The sequence below is a fragment of the Mesoplodon bidens genome (genome assembly GCF_964165515.1).
Source record: "Mesoplodon bidens genome assembly, chromosome: 3".
In the NCBI taxonomy this organism is placed as follows: domain Eukaryota; kingdom Metazoa; phylum Chordata; class Mammalia; order Artiodactyla; family Ziphiidae; genus Mesoplodon; species Mesoplodon bidens.
The window spans coordinates 63,745,997-63,771,753 of record NC_138178.1 but is presented as its reverse complement, the minus strand read 5'-3'; the positions used below and the strand labels follow the sequence as shown (position 1 = coordinate 63,771,753).

At 51.1% G+C, this 25,757-nt stretch overlaps 1 protein-coding gene across 14 annotated transcripts in view; it reads right to left on the bottom strand.

Annotated features, from left to right (window-relative positions):
• Positions 1-25,745, bottom strand: part of PPCDC (phosphopantothenoylcysteine decarboxylase) — a 121,845-nt gene extending 96,100 nt beyond the window's left edge. For 8 of the 14 annotated variants that reach the window (XR_014015281.1, XR_014015282.1, XR_014015284.1 and 5 more), the window contains exons 1-5: positions 25,722-25,745; positions 20,828-21,036; positions 7,959-8,054; positions 6,947-7,075; positions 2,938-3,106 (exon numbers count right to left, since the gene is read on the bottom strand). Coding sequence is in view for 2 of the 14 variants with exons in the window: in XM_081227469.1 (XP_081083595.1) it covers positions 2,463-2,548; positions 2,938-3,106; positions 6,947-7,075; positions 7,959-8,054; positions 20,828-21,013 (666 nt within the window). In the remaining 12 variants the exon portion in view is untranslated. The other 6 variants (XM_081227469.1, XR_014015291.1, XR_014015292.1 and 3 more) reach the window with 6 other exon arrangements.
• Positions 25,746-25,757: the final 12 nt, after the last annotated feature.

Here is a 25,757-nt window from a genome sequence, read left to right as displayed (position 1 = left end):
GCAAGAGGACAAGGAGCCCTGCAGGGTTGGTGTGTGGTAAGGGGTGGAGCTAGGAAAGTAGACAGGGGCCAGATTACAGAGAGCCAAGAGGATACTGCCCCGAAGTCAGGGCCTTACCCTGAGGCAGTGGGGAGGTGGCAGGGGGACACATCAGCCGTGTGGAGGAAGAGCTGGAGACGATCCAGTGTGGAGGCTGGGCCCTGGCTCTAAGGCTTCCGCCTCTTGCCCAGCAGCAGCCACGGCAGCCTAGAGGCTCCAGGCTGCCAAACAAGACTGAGAATTTCAGACCCAAATGTTCTGTTCTGTCAAACTTCCAGAATTCTATAAAAATCATCAGGGAAGCTAGCACCTTCTCTGAGAAACATTTCTACCCAAGATGATGACAACTACAAGAGCTCTGATTTTTACTGGGGAAGGCGGTGGTTATCACTCCCACCTCAGCACCCCGCTGGCAGATGGGGCCAGGTAAACGCAGCTCAGACACTAATTGCCCTCTCCTCAGCTTCAGCCTGGCTCAGGAAATAGCTGGGCTCTTCAGCCCCCGCCCATTCATCCAGACCCTCATTCAGAATGGGCAACAGGATGCGGGACTGCCGTGATGGAGTGGTGGACCCCAGCTGGCCCATGTCCATGGGGACATCTCTTTCCTTCTAGCCAACAAGGCTCTGTCCCGCTATGAGCAGCCACAGACAGGCCTACGAACTTCTCTGCTCCTGGGACTTTTTAAAACAGGCATTTTGTAGCAGGTCTCCTGAGAAACTGTCCTCGCTAAAGTGCCCAGCACAGAGCCTCGCACACAGCAAGCACTCAGCAGCAGTTTCTGTTAAAACTGGAAGCCTCACCATTCATTAGGAGGTTGCTGAGGGAAAGGAAGGGCGATGTGGACAGAAGGAGGGAAGTTGGAAACCACTTAAACGGAACTTTGGGATTGCCTCTGGATTTCAGTTATCCAGGCCCTCACCATGCCCGACCCCCAAACCAGCCAAAGAAGTTGGTTCTTGATGCTACCATTTTAGTTATATTTTCTTTAGTGCCCTAAGGCAATTTTATCCCAAAGGATCACTTGATTAAGTCAAGTGCTATAGAGATAAAGGCTCTTAGAGGCTGCTGGAGGCTTGGTTCCAGCCAGCAGGCTTCCTGGGTCCTTCTAAGGCGCCTCTATCCCCCAGTGGTCCGAGGGCATGCAAGGGGTACCCACTCACCCCGGCCTGGAAGGCAAGAGGGCAGGAAGGCAGCCCTAACCTCAGCTCCAAACAGTCAAACAAGTCCCAACCCACAGGAGCCACCAAACAGCAGTAGGTCAAAGGCAGGGTAGCAGAGGGTTTCTAGGGCAGAACATGTGTCTCTCTGGAGTCTACTTCCTCCATCCATGTGTGCCACTGTGGGGGCAGGGGGAGGTACAGACACCGAGGACCCCATCTCAGGCACAGAAAAGCTGATGAGGATGACACCAGGAAGCAAGGGGCCTGGGTTGCCGGTCAGGTTCCAACCCTGCTGGCTGTGTGGCTGTCACTTGTATAAAGTGCATGTCAGCTTAGGGTCAGGGATTTTATTTTTCCCAAAATGAGACAGTCTATTTCAGTAAACATTAGAAAAGCTCACTGGTATGAATACATATCTAGCTTTAACTTTCATTTTATTTGACATTTACTATGTGAGAGGTAGTAGGGTAGGCATTTTGCACACATTATCTCATTTAATCCTCTCAACAACTCCACGAGGAAAGTGAGGGTCCGAAAGGCTGAGCCCTGAGCCCTAGTCCCACTGCTAGTATGCGGCAGAGCTGGGATTTGAACTATGGACTGTCTGGCTTCTGAACCCTTTGCCCTTACCTTTCATACGATATGGGAACTAAGGAGAGTCAGTCAGTTGCCAGCCTAGACCCTTCCCCGGCCCCGGATCTCTAAGACCACAGAGAGGCTCTAAAGGAAGGACAGAGTCTCCCAAAGAGTCACTTTTCTTTATTCTCAGTAACCCCGATCTCACAGCACGTTCTGTGGGAAATCTCAGGGCCTTGCCAACTCGCAGTCTTCCTTGCACCCCACCAAGAAGCTGAAGCTCCAAAGGCCTGGGGATCTCCAGCTGTGGCTCTTTCTAAAAGCAGTTCCTGGGCACAACATTGGATCAAGGTTTCTTGGTCATTCCTAAGTCCCCTTCCCAAAGCACAGGAACAATACAGCAGCTTGCTCCCCTGGCTTGCTGTGCCCATCCCAGGGAAAGGTGGGGAGGAACTCCAGAAAGCGGGTGTCTCTTGGTTGAAAGAAGTTGGGACCTGGGCCTTTGGTCTAGTTTAACCTGGGGCAGGTCAGGCTCCTGGGGAGGCTCCCGAGCAGGCCCAGGCCAGACCACTACTCAGAAAATGCAGAAGTCTTCACCATATTTTGCCAAAGTCCACCTTCTTCACTGACTTGGCCTGAAAACACCTGAGTTCAGAGGGACATGCGTGACAGAAATTCCCGGGTTCAATTCTGCTGGAAGCCACCGTGCTGGGAGAGGACTTCTTTCACTTTGTCCACAATGGTGCCCACCTCAGCCATGGCCCCCAGACCTAGGGAGCAGAGTTCGGCTATGACCCTGCAGACTGAAGCAGGGGACCATCCCCCACCCACCCTCACCCACTGCTCCCCGAGTGTCCCACCCAGAGCCCAGTGCCTGAGAAGGCCAGGACCAGGCCTGAGCCAGACCCAGCAAGTCCCTTCTGAGACACCCACAGGACAGGCCCCAGGAATAGTTACAGCAGCCATCTTGAACTGTATGGGCTGCATGCCAGGGAGGATACCAGGCAGTTTACCTAACAACTCTGAGAGACAGGAATTACCATTTCCATTTCCCAGATGAGCAAGCTGAGCTGGAGGTCACAACAGGCTGGGATCTGAAGCTGAGCCCTGTCGCGGCCCAGGCTGTGGGAATGAGCCGTGAGCCTGGCCAGACACCCACCTTGGTCTCCACAGACCAGCTTCTTGGCCACACAGGGTATCTCGACATAGCCGAAGGCCTTGAGCTGGCCCACCTGCTGCTCGGTGATGGGGTGCTCCCACATGGCGGTGTTCATCGCCGGGCAGAAGAGCAGGGGCTTGCTGCGGTCCCAGGCCCGGATGACACAGGTCTGTGAAAAAGGTGGGGGGTGCCTGCTGCTCTGCCTGCCACCCCACCCCGGCCTTCCCAAATCCTACCCACCGCCAGCTGAAGACTTGGGATGACTGGGAGCCACTGTCTGAAAGGAGCTGTATCATATACTTTAGGGGTGGGGCTGTGTCTCCTGGTCTCTCTCACCTCCCCATAGGCTCTGTCACATGGCCCTACACACAGGAGGTGCTCTACCAATGTTAGCAATGGCCTAGCCACCTCCAAGCAGACCTTCCTTTCTGTGCAGAAAGGGCTCCCTCTGCCCAAGCCTCTGTCTTTCTCACAGTCAGCCACACCTCACAGACTGAAGCAACCCTGGGAAGCAGGGGGCAGGCCTGTGGTTCCTACAAAGCTAAGGACCAGACTGCCCAGCAGGTGGGCTCATCTATCCTGACACCAGCTCTACTTGAGGCCAACTAAAGCTTGGCCATGAAAACAACATCTTCCACATGACAAAATCCTCTCCCATGTGTTATCTCATGAACCCTCACTGTGGCCCTGTAACGAAGTTGCTGTCCCATTTCACGGAGGGGAAGCTGCACTTCCCAGAGGTGAACCATTACCCAAGGACACAGCAGACGATGATCCAGGGCAAGGCTTTGCACACCGCCCATGCCATCCTCCACTGCATCGTGCAACCTCACTACCTCTCGATGTCCAGGCCATCCCACCAAGTCACATACCAGAGCAGCTATGAAAGGGACAGACCAGCTCAGAGTCTTTAGCGCTGTGAGCTTTGCAATCACATGGACCTGGGTTCAAATCTTGCTGTGCTATCTGCTGTTACTAGCGATGAGAACTTGAACAAGTTCTTTCATACTGGGAGTATCAGCTTCCTCTCTGCAAAAGCCCTCTCACTGGGTGGTCTTGAGGGCAGAGGGTGAGAATACTTATAAAGCTGTTTGCACAAGGCCTGGCACAAAGTACAGGCTCCAGAAATAGTAGCTCCTGTTATTATTACAGGCATAGGCTCTCTGGGCCAGGGGCTGCCTCGGGGAGAAATAAGCTCTGGGGCCTGCAGGAGTGTGCTCCCCTGGGCTCTGACTGCTTCAGGCGCCTCTGCCTGGGCTGTGGGCCCCTCAGGGAGACAGCGGCTGGCACACCCCTTCCCTGAAGTGGAGCCTGTCTGCAAAAAGAGGGGGAGTCCAGAGAACAATGCCACGAACAGGCCAGGGAAAATGCCTGCCCTCCTCAGTGCCCCTGCCCTCTCCTAGGGACAGGAAGGAAGTTGGTCAGCACACAGCCTCAGGATCTGGGGGCTTGCGTCATCCCAGACACAGCGTTTGTTTCCCACCAAGTCCTCACAATGAGGCAACCTGGCTATGAGTGGACAGTTTCAGTCTACACTTCCTCTTGGCCCTGTGCCACCTGCTGCTTCTGCAGAAGTCATGAGCATACCTAGAAGAGTCCCTTGACTGTGTGTGGGGTGGGTGTTGGCAGGGCTGGGGTTCTCAATGACCTCAAAGAAAAGCACACCAACCAGAGCAGAAACTCAATACCTCCATGTCCCACACCTCTCTAGCTTTCCCCACCTCATCTCAAAACTCAGCACTTCCTGGACAAACCACAGCTCCTCCAAACCTTCCAGCAGCAGGAGGGCTGAAAGGAGGCATCAGTTCCCAGAGTCACTTCTGTTTGGCCAATGTTGTGTGCAGCACCTCAGGCTCTGCCCTCGGGAATCCGCTTGGGTGGAGAGAAGGCTTGGATCCGGGTCAGGAGACCAGCTGCCAGCTATACTGGTGACCCAGGGAAGTCACCTCCTCTTTCCGGATCTGCTTGGTTATTTAGCGCAAAGAAGGGCTAGAGCCTGAGTGGGCCAGAGAGCAGACAGAGATGCACATCACCCAGGCCAAGGGCCCTGAGACTGGGAACACAGGTTCATACCTAGCGCACGGCTCTAATGGCACCCCAAGTTCTGGACACTGGAAAGGGAGACAATCTGAAGGAGGGAGGAAGCAGGGCAAGCTTCTTTTGGGGAATATAAAGAAAAAACATCTTTTGAGAGAGCACAGAGCCACAGACCATGATGACAGCAGTGTAAGATTTGCAGTTTTTTTCTTTTTTTTTTTTCTGTTGCGGCACGCGGGCCTCTCACTGTTGTGGCCTCTCCCGTTGCAGAGCACAGGCTCCGGAGGCGCAGGCTCAGCGGCCATGGCTCACGGGCCCAGCCGCTCCGCAGCATGTGGGATCTTCCCGGACCGGGGCATGAACCCGCGTCCCCTGCATCCGCAGGCGGACTCTCAACCACTGCGCCACCAGGGAAGCCCCTGCAGTTCTTTGAAATACTTGCACCTTCTAGGGAAACCTTTGAGGCAAAGGGCCTCAGGGCTGGTCCTGGGAACATATTCCATTGCTCAGCCAACTCAGTAGGAGGGAACCCCAAAGATTTCAGGGAGTGGTGGCAGCTTTGAAGAAAAGAGGGAAGCAGAGCTTTCGGGAGTAAGGAAGGAGCCCTCAGAGAACTGGCCCGGGCCGGGGCTTAGCTCCTAGAGGTCAGCGTGCTTTGTCACATCAGCTGGCTACTGACCGACCAGTGGGAAGCCTGGAGATTTGGTGAGATGGTGCCGGTTACACACAATGCTGACGCACGTAGATGAAAGTGGCCAGGAGCCTGACCTGCTCCGCCGTCCTGCCAGCCAGGCACTAGCCCCACCAGGAAGCCTTCTTGATAACACTGCTCCTAGGCCTGCCCTCCTCTGCACTCCCCCACCCCTGCTCCTGCCACACAATCTGTGTTGCTCTTCTTCTGATCACCCGTGCTCTATTTCAAATGATGCTTAAATCACTAGCAGCTTCTTCGAGAAGTACCTTAAGCACCAATCAACAAACATATGAGGAGACTAACCTCCTATCTAACCCCCAAAACCTTGACCCAGCTTCATTAGTCACTTCATTGACTTTGGCTGTTAGCCAAAGTAAAATTACTGATTGCCTCATACATACATTAAGCATTTCCTGAATGCCTACTACATGCCCAGTACTGTGCAAGGTGGTGACGCCATTGTCAAAGGACTGACTGTACCACACACCAGAGCATACTCTAAAAACCCTCTCCTTCCAGACTGTCAGCTCCCTGTGTCCTCTGTGTCCCTTCACACAGGGCCTGACACATGGCAAGTTAAAGCTCAATGGATGAGGGAAGAGGGATGATAAGGGAGAGGGAGGGGGATCACACCCAGTCTTCCCAGGATGATCATGTAAACAAAGGCTCTTTAAGGACAACAGCTCCCTGGAGGTCCCTCAGGCCTAAGACAATCCCCACTCTGTACAGCTGGACTTCTCTTCCTCTCCTCCACCTTGGGCCTCTTGTCCTTTCTCCTTTCTTCCCCTTTAAGCTTTCTATAATATACAGGAAAACCACATCTCAGCTTTGTGGCTAAAGCTACAGGAGAGATAAGTGTGCCTAAGAGATCCATGCGGAAGTAAACGCTCTTATCCGATTACCCATGTGGATATCCAGGTCCTGGTGGGAAGGCAGAGCTAAGGTGGGCAGGCAACGGGGCTGGGCAGGGAGACCAGCAGAAGAGCATGTTGAGGGCAGCCCATGAACTATGGACAAAGAGGAGCTGAGCATCGAGGGGCAGGTGAGAGGTGGACACCCTCAGAGGGCACCCGCAAGTCGAGTTAACCCATCAGGACCAGGCCTTCTACCCACTTGCTGGAGCACAGGTGAGGCCAGGTGGAGGGTTGTCCAGGGGACTGTGTTCTGAGCAAACAGGCCCACCATAAAGGGATTCCAAGGTGAGAAGAGAAGCAGTCTGCAGCTCAGCAAACTGGGAGTGAGGCCCAGGGAGGCAGGAGGGCCCAGGGAGTCACTCACAAGCAAGTTGTCACAGATGCCACTGGCCACCTTTCCCATCGTGTTGGCATCGAGAGGAGCTACCAGCATGAGGTCTGCCCACCTCCGCAGGTCAATGTGGAGAACTGGGTCGGATCGGCACTTCCACATCTGGCAGAAGGAAGGAAGTGGGGTCACCGGGACGGCCATTCTCTCAGGGTGGAGGGAGGAGTGGCAGGTGGGGTGAGGGCCAACGCAGACCAGGTACACTAAGTCAGGAACCCAAGGGAGACCACCTGAGCGACCCCTGCCCAAGTTCACTGCCACCCCTCTTGCAGCTAAGCTGGTGAACATTGGCTGTGGAGCCAACAGCCTGAGAGAAACCAGGCCTGAGGAAACAAACGCCCCTTGTCTCTCTGAGCTATTCCCTTTATGGTTTGGTTTTCAAGAGAACTGACATCTGGCAGGGAACTCCTGGCCTGTCTGCTTGAGGCGGATGCTTGGGTTGTCCAAGCCAGTGGAAAGGCTCTGGGCGGTGAGAAATGGAGGGGGCGGGGTTGGGAAGACGGGCCAGCCAGAAATGTTCTAGGCTGAGAATGTTTAAAAATGCCTGGCAGGGCACCCCTGTGAGGCCCACACTCGATGTCTAGTGAATCGGCCAGTGCCCGCCCCTCTGCAGGAGAGCAAAAGCAGAGCCCGGCAGCCGTGGGAAGTGAGGCGCTCTCCACAGCCCCGACGCTGGGAGCCGCGTGGACAAGGGTGGTGGGAACAGAGCTCCTCTGTGGTTTCATCAGCCCAGATAAATACAAGGACACTCAACCTCAGGCACAGGGCCAAAGCTGAGGTCTGTCTGAGGTGGGAGGAGACTGTGGGCCTCCTGCAGGCCAGAGCTAGACAGATGTTTTCCTCATCGCCTCTGCCCAGAGAGCCCTGACCGCTGACTTGAGCCTGGCCTGTCTGCTCCGGCCACCAGAACCATAGGCTGCAGGGAGGACGGTCCTGTCCTATTGGTACAAACACGATGGAACTCAGCCCTGGGTCCCCCAGCACTGACCTCCCATTCATCAGCGTCGCTGTAGAGGGTGACAGGAACATCCTGGGGACTGTAGAAATGTTTGGCTCGCTCAGTTGTGACCACTGCTACTTCCAGCTGTCACCAAGAAAAAGTGGAGTGGGGGTGGAGAAGGAAAGAGAAAATTACCAGAGCCACCGGCCTGGAGGCCACACGGGGCCAGGCCAGCAAGAGCTTTCCTCACAGCCTGGCTGTGGAGAGGACTTCTCGCTCTGAGGCAGCGAGCCCCATGTTTGCATAGCTACTTCCACTGTCACCCAAAGGTCAGGCCTCACCAGGTGCAGCCGTTTCACTTCCCTATCTGAGGGGCTGCCGAGGAATGAGTCACCAACTGCCCAGCGTATATAAAGCTGCAGGCTTCTGCCGCTCAGGCAGAGACAGACAGGAAGGGAAATTAGGGCAAGAGGGCCACGCAGGCCATGGCAGGCAGGAGGGGCCACCCCAAGGAGGCTCACAGGTCCTGAGCTCTGGGCCACACTGCAGATCTGCCCTCTGCAGGCAAGGCACTGGGGAGCTGGGGTCCTGCATGTGGTGTCTGCAGCCATGGCCCAGCAAGAAAGCAGGCAGAGTCCCTTGCTGTACTTCTAGGAACAAGGCTTCGTGGGCTCTGGCTGAAGACAGGCTCCAGGAAAAGCAAACCTGTGTGTCCTACACTCATGGGGCAAGAGTGATATTTACCTTCACACTACTCATTCAGCAGATAAATTAAAAACGCAAACAAGAGGGATGGTTAAGGTGCTTAACAGAACAGAAATAGCACATGATAGGGTGAACAGCACTAGACCAGTTCCCATCACTGGTAAAACGAGATGTCAGACTAACAAGCATGCAGATTAAAGGGGCCCAGAAGAGGTGGCTGGGAGGGGAGGGGTGTAGGAAATCACATCTTTGTGGGACATTTATCGAGGAGGGAAAAAAGTCAAGGGTGACAAGGACAGAATCATCAACTAACCAGAGCAAGGGTCATGGGTGGCAGTGTCTGGGCTAGATGTGCTATTTGGCCTGCATAGGGTTACAAACTTTTTTTTTTTTTTTTTTGCTGCGCCACGCAACATGTGGTACCTTAGCTCCCCAATCAGGGATCGAACCTGCACCCCCTGCAGTGGAAGCACAGAGTCTTAGCCACTGGACCACAAGGCAAGCCCCAGGTTATAAACATTTTTAAGCCAAAATATACAAATTGGGAGATTTCACATAGAAAATCCAATTTCCTGGCTCCTTTTAAAAAACTGAGTGGGACTTCCCTGGTGGCGCATTGGTTGGGAATCTGCCTGCCAATGCAGGGGACACAGGTTCGAGCCCTGGTCCGGGAAGATCCCACATGCCGCGGAACAACTAAGCCCGTGAGCCACAACTACTAAGCCTGTGCTCTAGAGCCTGTGAGCCACAACTACTGAGCCTGAGAGCCACAACTACTGAAGCCGGTGCACCTAGAGCCCGTGCTCTGCAACAGGAGAAGCCACTGCAATGAGAAGCCTGCTTGCCACAACCAGAGAAGGCCCACGCGCAGCAACAAAGGCCCAACTCAACCAAAAATAAATAAAATAAGTAAATTTATTTAAAAAACCCAAAAAACTGAGTGCTCTGGCACTGCTGGGCCCACATTCCTGCTTGAAAATGACTTGGTGGGACTTGGTGGGGCTGCCTCTTTGGATGGGCCGTGCCCATGCCATTTCAACCTAGTCCCTGTCCCTCCCTATCATCTCACCAGGCTCCCTCTCCTCATTTGTTTGCTGCCTTTTGTGGGTTGTCAGACACTGTTCTGCACAGTACCTAGGAGTAAAGCTGGAACCAGGGAGTAGAAATCTCAGAGAGGCAGACTGCAGAAGAACTTCAGAAGGTCTGGTGCTCCCAGCTCTGCTGAAGAGCTCTCAGATTTGTCCATTCTCCCGCTCACTCTCCCTTGGAACCTACCATCCCCCAAACTTGCATAAAACCTGAGGGACCTTTTTAATGGTCATTTAAACCAAACTCCTGCTGAGCAAGGGAGTCCCTTCTAGGATAGCCCTGAACGAGCCTGGTCCAGTTCTGAACAAGATGGCAAATGAACAGGGCTGCTGTCCCTCCATGGAACCCAGCCCTTGAAGATGTCACAGGACCAGCCAGGTAGGGAGAGCAGAGAAAGGCAGGATGGTGCTGAGACTCTTAAGACACAAGACAGTAATGACGTAAGGTGTGGGGCATAGTAAGTTAGAACTAACCACAAGAAGAATAATATATAACTTTCGAACCAGCAGAAGAAAATTCAATCTACACAATAAAGGGATAGGGAAAGGAAAAAAAAAAAGCAGAGAGAACACATGATAAGTGGAAAGCATTAAATAAGATGGAAGAAGTAAGTCCTAATAGAATAGCAATTATAGTAATTATATAATTGGCTAAACTCCCTGATCAAAATTCAGACTCTCATACTGGATGTTTTAAAATCCATCAATCACTTCAAAATGTGTCTGAAAAGACACATTTAAGACAAAAAGATATATAAAGCTTAAATAAAAGAATAAACTTTCAGTTAAATAAAGTGGATTAAACTCTACTCCCTCTCAAAAGCCCACTGAAATAAAAGTAAAGGGATTTTTTTAAAGGATTTTTTTAAAAGATATGAATCACCAGAACAAAGAGAAGAGGACAAAAACATAAACAAAAACCCAGCAGTTAAGATATGGAAGTGGAAGGAAGCATTAACAGATCAGATTAGATCAGACAGGATCAGATCTTTTTTTTTTTTTTTTTTTTTTTTTTAATTATTTATTTATCCATTTGGTTACACTGGGTCTTAGTTGCGGCAGGCAGGCTCCTCAGTTGCAGCACAGAGGCTCCTTAGTTGTGGCATGCGAACTCTTAGTTGCAGCATGCATGTGGGATCTAGTTCCCTGACCAGGGATCGAACCCAGGCCCCCTGCATTGGGAGCACAGAGTCCTAACCACTGCACCACCAGGGAAGTCCCAGATCTTTTTTTTTTAATGAACATTCAGGGAACAAAAAGGAACTCTTGGAAATTAAAATTACAAATAGTCAAATAAAAAATTCAATATAAGTTTAGAAGAAATTTTCCAAAAAGTAGAAGAGAAAGATAAAGAGATGGATAATACTATTAAAAAAGATGAGGTGGTCCAGTGGTTAAGACTCCACGCTTCCACTGAAGGGGGCGAGGGTTTGATCCCTGGTTGGGGAACTAAGATCCCACATGCCGCATGGCACAGCGCCGCCCCCCCCCCCAAAAAAAAGATGAAATCAGAAGACCAACTCAAGAGGTCCAAAATCTGACTAACAATGAGTTCCTGAAAGGGAGAACAGAAAAATAGAGGGGTGAAAATTACAAAAGAAATAAAATGAAATTTCCCCAAACTGAAGAACTCAGAGGTAGGAGCCATCTCTTCTGCCTACAGAGCTCTGAGAAGGTGGCAACCTGTTAGGCTCAGGGAACCTGAAGTCTCACGTCCCTGGCATCCACTGAGTGTAAGTCAATGGAGCCTGAGCCCACATCAGCTCTCCTGGAAGCCACATCCTCCTACTGAAGTATATGGGGTTTGCAATCAGCAAAACCTCACAAGTTCTTTTCACCCATGTTGCTACTAAACCACAAGCCCCAAACTGTACTTGCATTTGTTACTTTCCCAAATGTAGTCCCTCACATTTCCCTGGTGAATTCCACCTTTCCAGAGTTGGCCCAGTGTTTGCTCAGTCTATGTAAAGAGCTCCAAAAATCTCAATCCTGTTCCTCCTGGCCTGTTCTCAGCCAGTACCACCATCAGTAGCCCCAAGACACAAATCCAAATGATGAAAAGGACAAGGTCAAGAGCAGAGCCCTTCGCCAAGGTCCACAGGGCTGCGGTGGGAAAGAATCAAGAATGAACCCTTTCCAAGTAGGATCTTTCCCTGATTATAAACATGCTGATAACATTACCAGGTGGTCCAGGGGGATGTCCTAAGATTCCATCAAAGTCCTCACCAAATCCAAAAATACTTTGTCTAATATCCAAAATAAAATAAAATAAAATTGATATGGCTTGTCCCCAGTGAGCCCAATCAAACCCCAGTAACAACCATTTTCTAAGTGCTTTTCTAAGGGCTCACAAGGTTTTTCTAATTTGTGGAGCCTACCTCTTCCGCCTTTTTGATAAATGGACATTAGTCATCTCCAGCTTCTAGCCCCTCTGCTGTTTCCCACACATCCTGTAGGTCACCAACCACAACCTCAGCACCCCAGGACAGAACTTGCCAAGTTCAGGAGATGAATCACCCAACTTGGGTTCAAGTCTCTTCTACCACCATTGGTACTTTTTCAAACTCAAAAGAAAAAAAATGGAAGCAAAGTGGACTCAAGAGTCCCTGCCATTTCTTTCTGTCCCCCCACTAATGTTATACCATTGGCCTCCAGGACCAGGCATTGTTCCATTGCTCTTTTTCTAAATATATGTAACAGCCCTCTTGGTCATTCTGAGTTTCACTGCAAGCTTCAGCTCACTCTGGTGACCTCTGGACCATATTCTACCTTTATCTTTGGTTATATGTCCTCCTTTCCATTTAACTGCTTTCCAGTCTCCTTCAACAGAGGGCTTCCCAGGTAGCCATATCAGTTTCTGGTCACTGCCTTCTTTTCCTTAAGAGGACTACTCTCTTTCATTTCTAAGAGCTTCCTGACCATCCTGAACAATTTGCCACTTAAGATCACCCCAGTTCATCCTCTCTCTATTCTGAAATTTGGAAAGCTGCTTCCTGAAGATCGAGTTCCCCTATTCTCCCCAACTCCCCAATGGCCTGCCAGTTCTCAACGTGAGGATTGTGCCTAGGGCCAGCCTTCAGAAACATTCCCAGTTTGGTGATGGCCCTGTTCAGGGGCTCCCTCCTCCCTCTCAGCTCTACCCTTTCCTTCCCTCTACATCCCCCTCACAGTCTCCCCCTGGCTCCTGGGGAATTCCAACCAGGGGTCCAAGTAGGCCTCCCACCCTGGTCCATAGCTGCAGCTTGAGATCTTCCCCTTAAGCTCTTCCCCTAGTCTCTCAATCTATCCGTCTCTGGCTACCCTCCCAGGTTACACTGTCATTGTTAGGGAGCTTCTTGGGGTCAATGTTTTTCCTAAAGAGTAATGTGAAGAGTATGTAATAAGCCTGTTCTTCCCAAAGTCCCTCCCTTGACCCCTATCAAGCAGCCACCTCTCCTTGGCAGTGACCCTGACCCCAGTGTTGTCTGGCAGGCCCAGGCTAGTTTTTCTGGTTTTAGAAGTATGTCACTTGATCTGATTCTTCAGTGCTGTGGGCTTTGTTCTTTCATTTTCATTCACTCTGTAAAAAGGTCCTGGGAGCCAAGAGCTCGGCCCTGGGTTGGCACACATTAAAAAAAAGAAGGCATGTTGTTGTGTTACCTTCTGAGATACTAAATAACTTGGACTAGTCACTCATTCACCCTGACCTTTCCCTCAGCAAATGCTAAGGAGTCTTGGCAAAGCAGAAAACTCCTGAGGACAGGAACCCTCCCTGGCTTTCTCTTACACCCTCCTGGGTCATCGTAGAAGCGGGGCTGGACATTAAAACAATCTCTCACACACATCAGAGTTCCTGAAAGGCAGCTCTGTGCTTGGCCCCCTGGCGAGACCCCGGCCAACAGTTTTTATGTCTTAATATTTTTAACCTGAACTTCTGTGTGATGTGACCAAGGCTTGGCCAGACCCTATTATATAAGCTGCCTGCATATTGCTTAGCATTTATAGAGATTTCTTCCTGAAACCAGTTGGCAAGTCTGGTGTTCCTTTCTCTGTTGAAAATACATCAGCAATCCCATCTGGGGCTTCTGGGGAGTCAGGGAGGGGAAATGGAAAACAGAATTTGGGGCAATACTTCTATTTTTACTTTTAGACCCCTGGTCTGGCCCAGGCTGCTTCTGGGGCAGATATCAAAGGGATCTGTGGAGAAGCACTTTCACAGCCACAGGATGAGATAAATCCCATGGCTTGAATGTCCACCTCCAACCTCATCTCTGGCCTCTATCCATTACAACCATGAGCCAGTAGCACCCTCTCCTCAAGTATGACAACCAAAATGACATTGTCCAGTGTTCCCTAGGAGGCAAAACTGTCCCAGTTGAGAACCACTACTCTACAGAATCATCCAATAGAACTCTCTGCAGTGAAGGAAACATGTCACACCTGTGCTGTCCAGTATGGCAGCCTCTAGCCACATGTTGATATTGAGCACTTGAGGTGTGGTTGGTGTGACAAAGGAACTGAACTTTTGGTTTTATTTAATTTTAATAATTTAAATTTGAATGTGGCTAGTGGCTACCATGTTAGATAGCATAGCTCTGGCATATACAAGTAAAGAAGAGCCCCAGCTGGAACCCCCAGCTCAGTGGCTAGAAAAGAGCAGGTGTTTCTAGTAGGGCATGTGATGATGGCTCCACAGGAGACTGATGAAGACTCTCAAGAGGAAACACCAGCTATGACTTAACCTGGCACAAGGCAAGGAACGCAGAGTTTTAGTGGCTTAGTCCTCTGGGCTTAAACACACAGCAGAAGACCCCGACATTGGGCCTCCCAGTGTTGACACTGGTAGTGCCCGGGGCCTGGGGGCCAGCCAAGAAGCTGGCATGACCCTGAGCATGGGGGTGGCGGGCATACTCTAGAAAAAAGGACTCTGGGTGCCATCAGCACATGGGGTTGGGGTGGGGGGAAGCTGTGGAGGAGGTGGCTTCCTTAACAAATCCCTGAGGGAGCTCCAGTTGGCTGAGTGGGTGTCCCAATGGCTCTCAATGATGTCTCCACTTTACAAACATTTACTGAGCCTACTACACACATGGGAGCCAGAGCTGGTAAGGGCTCAGTGTGTCTGTCTAACAAGTGGGTGAGGTATATATGACCCCTGACTATAAAGCAAGACAGACCAGGCAGGAGTCCACAACTGCCTGGGGATTCTCAGCCTCATGGCCGTGTTTAGGTGGAGTAGAGAATGCCCATAATCTGAGCTCAAGTCCACTTGCTGATGGTAGTCAGGAAACCGGCCTTGAGCCCCAGTTCTGCCAGCCCACTGGCTGGGGGAATCTCTGGTAAATTCTTCCTCTCTGGCCTGGTTTCTCCTCCGGAGCCATGAGCCATCTGGACCACAGGGCCTCCAGGGGCCCCTCCAGCTTGCTGCGCCTCCCAGCCCTCTTGTGACCCTTGTCCTTTCCCACCAGGCTCTGCCGTTCTCTCCTCTGCCTCCAAACCGGCCTCCTGGGGGAGCTGGTATTCTAGTCGCATGGCCCATCCTGCCATTCAAGCAGGGCATAGCTGCCAATCCCTCCCCAACTAGACAAATTTCTAAAGAATTAAACTAGAGAAGCAGACTGCAGAGGCTCTCCATAGGGATGCTATTCTGGAGTAGCAGGGAAGGACCCTGGGTGCAAGAGCCCTCGGCCCAGGGCTGGCTGCCTCCAACCAGTGGCCTGCAGAGGTCACTCCCTGGGGGAGCAGGCCAGGGAAGGATGGGGCTAGCCAAGCCAGCGCAGGTCCAGAAAAATGCCTCAGAGTGCTACTGCTGAGTAGACTAGTTTCCACAGCAGGAACACAGAGCAGGCAGGTGGCCCCTGCCTGGAAAGAAAGAAAAACCTCAAACCAGGCCACGTTTCTCCTGCTCTCCTTTCCTCAGTGAGCATTATTTAAAAAAAAAAAAAAAGGATAAAATTACAAAGAACATTCCATGATATCCCTACTAAAAGCCCCACTGACTTTAAAAAATAAAATAAAATAAAATAAAATAAGGGGACCTCCCTGGTGGCTCAGTGGTTAAGAATCCACCTGCCAGTAAAGGGGACATGGGTTCGATCCCTGGTCCGGGAAGATCCCACATGCCACAGAGCAACTAGGCCCGTGTGCCACAACTACTGAAGCCCGTGCGCCTAGAGCCCATGCTCCACAACAAGAGAAGCCACCGCAGTGAGAAGCCCGCACACCGCAACGAAGAGTAGCCCTCGCTTGCCACAACTAGAGAAAGCCCGTGCACAGCAACGAAGACCCAACGCAGCCAAAAATAAATAAATAAATTTATTTAAAAATAAATTAAAAAATTAAAAATAAAACAAAATAAGTACACAAAGAGGTTAGAGAATCAAAATTGAACAGAATGACACAAAATGCAAGTCTCCCTTCCTGCCCCCATCTCTCCACAAGGGTAGCCACCTCCAGGGGGAAGACCACAGGCAGTAACTTTGATATGTGAACACACAAAAGGAATCATACTATATGCCAGCAGTTGGCAAACCTTTTCTATAAAGGGCCAGATACTATTTTAGGCTTTGTCACAACTACTCTACTCTGTAGTAGCAAGACTGTAGCCATAGGCAATACTTAAATGAATGGGTGTGGATGTGCTCCAATAAAATGTTACAGACACTGAAACCTGAATTTTATATAATTTTTTATGGCACAAAATAATCTTCTTTTGATTTTTTTCAACCATTTAAAAATGTAAGTAGTTTACATATGCATGGTTCGCAGGCCATACAGAAACAGACAAGAATTTGGCCTGTGGGCCACACTTTACTAACTTCAGCACCTTGCTCATTTCACTTATATCTTGAGGACTGTCCTATATCAGCACACAAGATCCACCCATTCTTCTGAACTGCTGCCTCCGAATCCATCAAGAGGCCGAACCACAACTGCACCACAGCTCTATTGTTGGATATTTTGTTTGTTTCAGTTTTCTTTTAAAATTATAAACAGTGCTAAAATGAACATGCTTGTACGTTTGGTGAACTTTTGTACCCTATAGCAGCGGTCCCCAACCTTTTTTGGCACCAGGGACTGGTTTCATGGAAGACAATTTTTTCACTGGTCCGGGGCGGGGGGTGGGGTGAGGGGAGAGGGATGGCTCAGGCTGTAATTCGAGTGATGGGGAGAGGCAGGCAGATGAAGCTTTGCTCAGTCGCCTGCCGCTCACCTCCTGCTGTGCGGCCCGGTATTGGTCCGTGGCCCGGGAGCTGGGGACTCCTGCCCTATAGGGTTCAATCCTATGGGTGAAGCAAGGGCTGTGACCATTTTTGCTTTCTCTAGATATTGCCACAACAGTCCTCCAGAAAAGCAGAATTTATTTCATTCTGCGTACGAGCAGGGCCTTCTTCCTGCACCCTTAACAGTCCTGAATGTCCCGACAGGCATTCTGGCAACAGCCTTTTCTAAGGCCAAGGCCTGCCAACTCCCTGGGTGGGAGATTTTTTCCACTTTTAGAAATCCTCTTCTGGCTCTCAGCCCTGCTGACACCTACCCGGCAAAAGCTAGAGAGGTGTTCTGTTTTCTCCTCCATAGTGAGGAGGGTACCAACCAAAGGGCAGAAACTGACTAAGCTAACTGCTCAGATGTAAGTGCCACTCAATTACATGACGATCACAGAACTGCAAAACAGCCACAGCTCCTACACCCCAGGACCTTCTCTCAGGCTGCCTTTGGTCCTAGTCCTTTTTGTCCTCACATTTAGAATCTTCTACCACTCACGCCAGAAGAGTCCTTGGAGATGTATCATTTGGGTACCTGGCCCCCACTTTATTGCAGGGATAAGAAAACTGAGGCCATAAAAAAGACCTGACTTGCCCAGAGTCCCAGCGTGAGAAATCCTCTATGTGCAACGCCTCTTTTGAGGGAGGGCTGGCCCCCCACTGTCCAACTCCTCCCACCTCACACAAAGCCTCCAAGGCTTCTTTGCTGGTGGCCACTCTCTCCAACTGCTGGTGAGTGAGGCAGAAAACCAAACCTACCCCTCCCTATCACTCCCCCATAGTCTCCTTGGTCTGGCTCCAGGTCAATGGTCCTCCTGGGAAGTCTGAACACACTGGTGGATCAGGAGTAATCCTGAGCCAGGTCCGTAGAATCACCCAGCTCCCTGCCGCCCATATCCCAGCTGCTCGTTTGCTAGTCAAGATCTAGGGATCCCTAAGGGAGCTCAGCAAAGCCTCAAGCATGTGAGTCCATGACTTAGGCAAAGAGCTGAGAAGGACTGCTCCAAGGGACAAAGACTACTCCTGGAGGTGATCCAGAAGGGGGGCACCGGGGAGATCAGTACAATCAGGGAGTGTGGGGAAGAGCCAGGGGAAAGGCCACCCCCCCCCCGGGGCCAACACAAGGCAAGCAGGGATCCCCCTTTGGTTACCAACACCTCACAAGGACTCCACTGAGTAAATCCAGGCTCTCTGGAGAGCTGTCTACCCACAGGATGAGAGGGATGCGGGCCCCTCCACATAAGCGGATGGACGGTGGCTCCACGGCTCTTCCCACATGGGCCGTCTCACCAACCCCAACACCCCACACCACGTGTGGCTGCCCCAAAGGACACGACAACAAGGGAAAAGGAGAGGGGGATGGACAGGAAACAAACAGTGTTAAGCGCTTCCGTGTGCCAGGAGCTGCGCCTAGCCGTGGGCACAAGATGGCAGTTTCATCTGTGTCCCCTTCCCCCAGCCTTGCAAACATTCCCGAGGGGATGGGTGGCAGCCATCATCTTTATTTTAAAATGAGAAAGGCAGGCTCCTAGAGGCTAAGTCAGGGAGTCCTCTCTCCTTGTCACTGCCCTTCTGGCTGCCTGACCTTCAGCTTCAACTCCAGCCAGAGACGGAGAGCCAAGTCCCATTCCACACGTGGCCTGTCCCCCACAGAGGCTGGACTAAAAGTCCTAGGGTAGGCTGGAGAGCCTCCCTGCTTCAGGCAACCCTTTCCTCACACCCGCATAAATGCTGGCTGTGTGGGATGGCAGGAAGCGGTGGAGCTGCCATTTCCCTCTGCCCTGAGGTTGCTCATCTGTTTCCTGGGATAGGACTCCCTGCCCCCACCCACCCCAAGTCCGGAAATTCACTTGCTCTGGGGCTATGGGAAAAGGGAACTGCATGGCTCCCTCCCTCCCCAGAGGGCGGTGGCAGAGGCTGTTGCTGCAGTAACGCTTGCAGGCCTCCCGCCCTCAAGGCTCTAGCTGGCCAGCTCCTACCAACGGTTCTGGGCACATGAGGAGGGGGCAGGCCGAAGGGGTTACTGCCCCAAAGCACCAGTGCCCAGCCTCAGAGCAGCCACAACACTCTCCTCCCTTCCCTCTTCTGGCCTGACTGGCATCCCTGGCTGCCTGGAGGGTGGGGTGAGGGGGTGACTTTCTGGGTATAAGTTTGTGGAAAGTTTAAAAAAAAAAAAAAAAAAGCCGCTTTCCCGCCCTTGCCTGTGACTCCTGACATAGTCATCTGCAAGCGAGCACTGCTCCCTGCTGGACATTTAGGGTACACCCGCCTGCGCCACCCTGAGTTAGGTGCTATGCAGATACAAGCAAGGAAAAAAGCACAGCCTGGGCCTCAACGGCTTAACACTCCAGAAAACTAGTGTCTGACAACACAGGCAGTGTCAAAGATAACCTATGGTTCCACAGCTTGGTCAAGATTCTCTTCTTAACCAAACTTTAGTCAGGCTCCTTTGAGCCACTTTTTCAACTAGGCCCGTCTTTGGGTTTTGTCCTCCAGAGCAAGATTCCTGCTACGTTGGTTTAGCCAGAATCCCCTACACTCGATATCTGATCAGCCTGGATCTTTCATCAGGCTCCTCATCCCCCAACAGCCCCCAGATCATCCTGGGCTGCCTTCAGCAAGAATCCGGTCAGGACAGTTTTGCTAAAACCTCCCTTACCCCTGATGTTTCCTCTTAGTAATTTTCCATCCACTGACACACACACACACACACACACACACACACACACACACACACACACACACACACACACACACACACACACACACACACACACACACACACACACACACACACACACACACACACACACACACACACACACACACACACACACACACCCCTCCTTGGCTACAAATCTCCACTTTTCCTTGTTGTATTCAGAATTAAACCCAGTTCTATACTGAGATCTATTTTCCCCTATTGCAATAGTTTTTCTGAATAAAACCTGTTTTTACCACTTCTAGTTTTTCTTTAATACATCAAATGAGTTTTAAAAGGAAGGGAGCAAAACCACATGGGCTGAGGCAGGCCAGGAAGGCTTTTACATGAAGTGTTTGTGGAGAATTTGAAAAGGCAGGGAAAAGTAGGCAGGGCGGCACAGCCTGGAAGGGGCTGGGCCAAAGCAAAGGCCATCAGGGTGGAGCGTGGGGTAGCTGGAGAGTGGCAGACCAGTGAAGGGCCTAGGTTACCAGACGAAGAAGTGGGGTTATCACCATCTGGCTTTCACATTTTTTAAAGCCTTGAACTTTTCCTGCAAAAGAATATGCCCCAGAACCCCTACATATAAAACTGATCAAAGTTGAGGTGATCTGACCAAAGGCAGGGGGCCAAGCCCCCCACCTCCAACACACTGTGGTGGCCCCTGGGCATCTCTGAACACCTGAAGGAGCAGAGTTTGAAACCAGAGCTGCGGGCAGCGGGGAGCCCCTAAGGTTCCAGTGCATTTGGACTGACAGGACACCCATGGTGTCTAACAAGGAGGGAGGACAGAGCCACAATGTCCAGGATGGAGTGAAAGCAGAGGCAGGGAGCCCAAGGCAGCCAGCGGGCGCTGAGAACTTGCCACACTTCTCCAGCCAGCTCTTCTCTCATGCTAGGACTTCATGGAATTCAAAGCAAATGTTTGGGAACCCCAAACCTCCATTCACCACAGCGTTCCTTTTGCAGTCTCCCCTCACTCTCTGTCTACTACCTAATCTAGCTCCTGGTTATACAGTCACACTGGTCTCTGTCTCCGCGTCCCCCACATACCAATGCACACAGAGGACTTCCACAAACACCATGATTAAGAAAAAGAAAACCCTGTGCACTGCACAAAAACAGGCTGGCCCCAGAGCATCAGCCCTCTAATGCCCGAGGCTGTCTAGTAAGCATACTCACGCCAGGAATGTCCAAAAGCCTTGACACCAGAAGAGGCAACTTCAGGGCAGCAACACTCCCAGTGACACCCACAAGAACACGGAACTGTCTCTCCACCAAGGGTGCAGCAGCTGAACATGTGGCCCTGGGTTCCATGTGCGGTCTGGTGGCTTCGAGTCCTGGGAGCCTGCCAGAACTGGGCTCCATAAAGCTCTGCCAGGATTTAGGATCTAAAAGCAGAACGGGGGTGCCTGCTTCATTCATACATTCAACCAAAATGTATTGAGCACCCTGTATTAGACCCTGGGCCAGATGCTAGGGTTCCTGAGGGGTCAACAGTCCCAGCTTCTGGGAGCACACAGTGTGATAAGAAGGTCAGACACCCTCACCCAACGTGGGTCAGTCACAATGTAATGCGGTCAGTGCCATGAGGCTGGGCTGCCTACAAGTTACTGTCTGAGTAAGTCAGAGACCAAAAAAAATAACATTCAGGTTGAGTCCTGCAGGACGAGGAAGTTTTTCAGAGAAACAAGGAAATAACTTTGCAAGAAGGAGCAATCTTGCAGAGGTGAAGAGGCCTGAAGGAGGGTGGCAGGTCTGGGGAACAGAAAGCAGCTTAGCAGTGAGGCTAAAGCGTGATGGAAGGTGGGGGGGCAGTGGGGCGGGCAGGAGGTAAGGCTGCAAAGTCAGGTCAAGGACTAAATGTCAAGAACAGTGAGGGCTATGGTGCGTTTTCATTTTAGAAAGACGGTGCTGGTGAGAAGTGTGGAGGGGGCCTTGGTGGTGAAGAGACTGGAAGGGGCAGACAAAGGAGCCACTGCAGTGGGCTAGGCTGGCTGAAGAGAGTAGCAGGTCAGGGTAGGTTCCAGGGATGCCTGTGGGGTAGAACCCTATGCAACAAAGGGGTTTGGGTGCTCCAGGGAGCTGAGAGATTTGCCCCTCTGTCCCTCCCTGTGGATCAGGCACCACCCTACAAATCCAAGGCCGAGAAGAGACAAGCATAAAAAGGATAAAGGCCACCCCATGAGACCAGCTGCTTGGTTTCTTCCTCTGGCCCTCAGATGTTGCTAGAAGTGAGTGTTCATAATATGGCTGATGAACACATCAAAACCTACATTCTGGCAGACTGGGCCAGCAAAACATACTCCATCAGCAACAATTATCAAGGACCAACTACATCTAGCACCGGCAAAGAAATTGTGGAAGAGACAGCCGCCGCCTTTAGGGAATCTGTGCATGAACTGAGAAGACAAGAGTCACACCTGAAATCACTTGAGATGGGTCCTTCTCTGGGATGCACCTTTTTGGTGATCACTGATTCAATCTGTACATCAGTTTCCTTGCCTTTCCCTCTCCACTTTCCCACGACCACCAACACCCCCAGCAAGCTCCCTGAATGTGCAACCTGGTCTAAACACCAACTGCCAGACAGGTATTGGGCCTGTAGTAGGTCCTGAACATCTGCTGAATGAGTAATAAACTGTACCCTCTGAAGCAGAGTGGGGCAGAGAACAGAAGCCTGGCCTATGAATCAGGAGCCCTGGGCTCTGTCCATGGTTGTGCTCCTGACCTGGGAGATGTACTCAAAAAGGGTAGAACCAACAAGGGGAAGGGAGACCAAGGCAGACCCCGAAGAGGAAGTCCAGTGAGTCACCCAATGGCTATCTATGTGGCTGCACACCCATAAGGGCTCCCTCTTCACTCCACAGGCCCCTTGGCTCCTTAGGGCCTCTTTGTCCATTTTTTGCCTTCAAGACTCAGGCACACAACCACATGAGCTGAGGATCATGTTTGGGTCTATTACTCCACTTCTACCTGGAAGGGTCTCTGAGGGGCCCAGACCCTTCTCAACAGGCATTAAGCACAGGCCAGTTCCCTAGAACAGAACTTCCCCCGAAGTTCCATTCCATTTGAGTAGCGATCTCAACCTCTACTCTACGTCAGGGCCTCAGCCAGGGGCCATGCTTGCCCAGAGCAGAACTGAGTCTACTCTAGGACCTGGAGTGCCCTGTTAGCAACTGACAAGGTCTAGAGGGCCTATCAGCCAGCTTCCCAGAACTAATCAGTGTGCTAGTGAGCACCCACAGTAGGTGATAGAGGCACATTCTGGACTCTCCAGGGAAACCCGCCTGCCAAATCCCAAACCTTGACCCTGTCCTACCCCAGCCAACCGGTGCAAGGACATGGAGATTCCTGCAAAACCAGAAGCTGAATTTAAAACCTCCTCCAGGGAACTCCCCAGTCGTCCAGTAGTTAGGACTTGGCCCCCTCACTGCCGAGCGCCCAGGTTCAACCCCTGGTCAGGGAACTAAGATCCCACAAGCTGCGTGGTGCAACAAAAAAAACCGAAAAAAATTTAAAAATTAAAAAAATAAAAATAAAACCTCCTCCAAATCAAATTGATATCATTCCTAGGGAATAGGTTACTGAAAGCAGTCAGTTAAACTTGGGGCAGGAATCCATGCTGGTGACTTCAGCTGCTTCCCCATAGCAGGTGGTACAGCCCAAGATTTACTACTTAGCCTTCTGAGCGATCTTTGTTAAGGACCAAAGACTACCTTTCTAGAAGGGGGGTGGGGGTAAGGGATATGTACTTGAGGATCAGAAAGTGGAAAATTTAACCAACATCTGAAAGCAAGGTCAAATCAGTTCAATCTGACAGTCCCATGTAGGGTGACAGCTGGCAGGAGTTCTTTCTTTTTTTTTTTTTTTAACATGTATTTATTTATTTACTTTTAATTCTTTTTTTTTTGGCCATGCCACGTGGCATATGGGAACTTAGTTCCCTGACCAGGGAGTCTTAGCCACTGGACCACCAGGGAAGTCCCTTTTTTAAAAAATATTTATTTGGTTGCACTCGGTCTTAGTTGCAGCAGGCAGGCTCCTTAATTGCAGCACGTGGGCTCCTTAGTTGTGGCAAGTGAACTCTTAGTTGTGGCATGCATGTGGGATCTAGTTCCCTGACCAGGGATCGAACCCGGGGCCCCTGCATTGGGAGCATGGAGCCATATCCACTGCACCTCCAGGGAAGTCCCAGCAGTTCTTTATGTTTACTGTCAAAAAAAGATCAAATCCCAAACCAGTAAGTCTATTACTCTACCCAGTCCCTGTTAGAACCATCTATTTGCACAGCCAAGGTAGCTGTAGACAGCACCTCATTTTCCTGAGCTCTGCTCTACTCATAGGAATTCTTGAGCAGCAGAAAGAGTTGGCAGGCAGAGAGGTTATAGGGCTGAAGGCTGTGATTACTGAGCCTCAAGCACCCAGGGCACCAGCCATGCAGGTAGCCACATGCATACAGTCACAGCCAGAAAAATGACAGTTTCTCTGTCCTTTAGAAAGACAAAGCCAGACAGAGTAAAGAGCCTCAGTTGTGGCAGACTTGTGATGTGTAAGTCTCCTTCTCTGATGAGTTTAATTAGGACAGAGTTAAGTAAAAGTTTCAGGAATACTTGCCAGTCACAATATGGGCAAGTGTGCAGCCAGGGCAGGACCAGGGCTAAAAAAAAAGCCAGATGGGGTATGAGCCCAGCACAGCACAGGAATGATGAGGAACTGGGGCCTAGGAAAAAGCAGAACCAAACTTGGGTGGGTGGGCAGGGATCCAGGATCCATTACGAGCTTGAATCCTTTAGCCTGACGTCAAAGTTCCTACTACTGGCCCCAAGAGTCTGTTCTGGCCTCATCTCCCACCGGTCAATACAACTCTGCCCCAGTAATAATGAAACACCTATAGTTCCCCATAGCGGTACTCTTCCCCCAAACCCAGTCATTAAAAGGAGTCACGTGGCCACAGGGGCACTTTAAACCCCTTCCTCCAAGGAAAGGCAAGGAACTCTTCAGGGAGAGCTCAAGGTCTTGACATTCTGCTAAGACTGCTCTTCTCTCAGGACGTCTCTGGCGGGCCAGTGGTTAAGACACCAGTGGTTAACACGCCGAGCTTCGAATGCAAGGGGCTCAGGTTCTATCCCTGGCTTGGGAGCTAAGATCCCATGTGCTGCCAGTGCAGCCAAGAAAATTAAAAACAAAAAACAAACAAACAAAAAGACTGCTTTTCTCTCAAACCAGAAGCAGGCATGCTTCCAGAGTCTGCTACTCCTGGAATCCCATTAGGCACCCCTCCCCAAGGCCACATGTTGGGGATATATACATATATATTACATTCACACGCGGTGACTACTAGTGAGGGAGTGACTGAGAACTGCCATCTCTCAGTCACTGGGAGAGATGTGGAAAACTCCTGCCCCAAGATACCCACCACTTCCCCAGCTTGGAAATCTCCCCTGCCTATTATCTGGCACAGGCCTCCAATACTTCAAAGTACAGCACGAAGTTTTTCTCTGACAAAATTTGGCCTCACTTTCATTTTCAATGCCGTTCGGCACTTTTAGGTGGAGCCAGGGTACAACTGCAATATCCCAGGGCTTTACTTTTTCTATTTTACCAACTTGTAAAATATAGTTTGTACTTTGGGCCATCCCCATTCCTTTCTGGAGGCAGGCTCATGGATTTTGTTTCTGTTTCTTTAAGGCAAAAGGTTAAGTGTGGGTAACCGATAGGACCACCTTTTAAACTAGATTAAATGGTACTGGTTAATTGCAGAGCAGCACAAAGCCGGGATGGGAGCGTGTATATATATATATAAATGCCCCACTTCAGGATGGAGACGGGAAGGGGTCCATAGCGCTCCGGCCCCACAGGTTCCACAGGCCCTACACACACACACACACACAGCCGCAGACCCGCAGCGGCAAGCAAAGCTTCTCGGGCACCGATAGGAGGGAGAGGACACACACACACTCACACTCACACACACACAGAGCCACAGACCCAAAATCGCGAATGAAGCTTTTCCAGCCTCCCTCCTGCCCCACCGCGAGAAACCAGCCTCCAGAGGGCCCCCCAGACTCCTCACCCGCGTCAGGCGCGTCTCGGAGCAGCCCCCAAATAT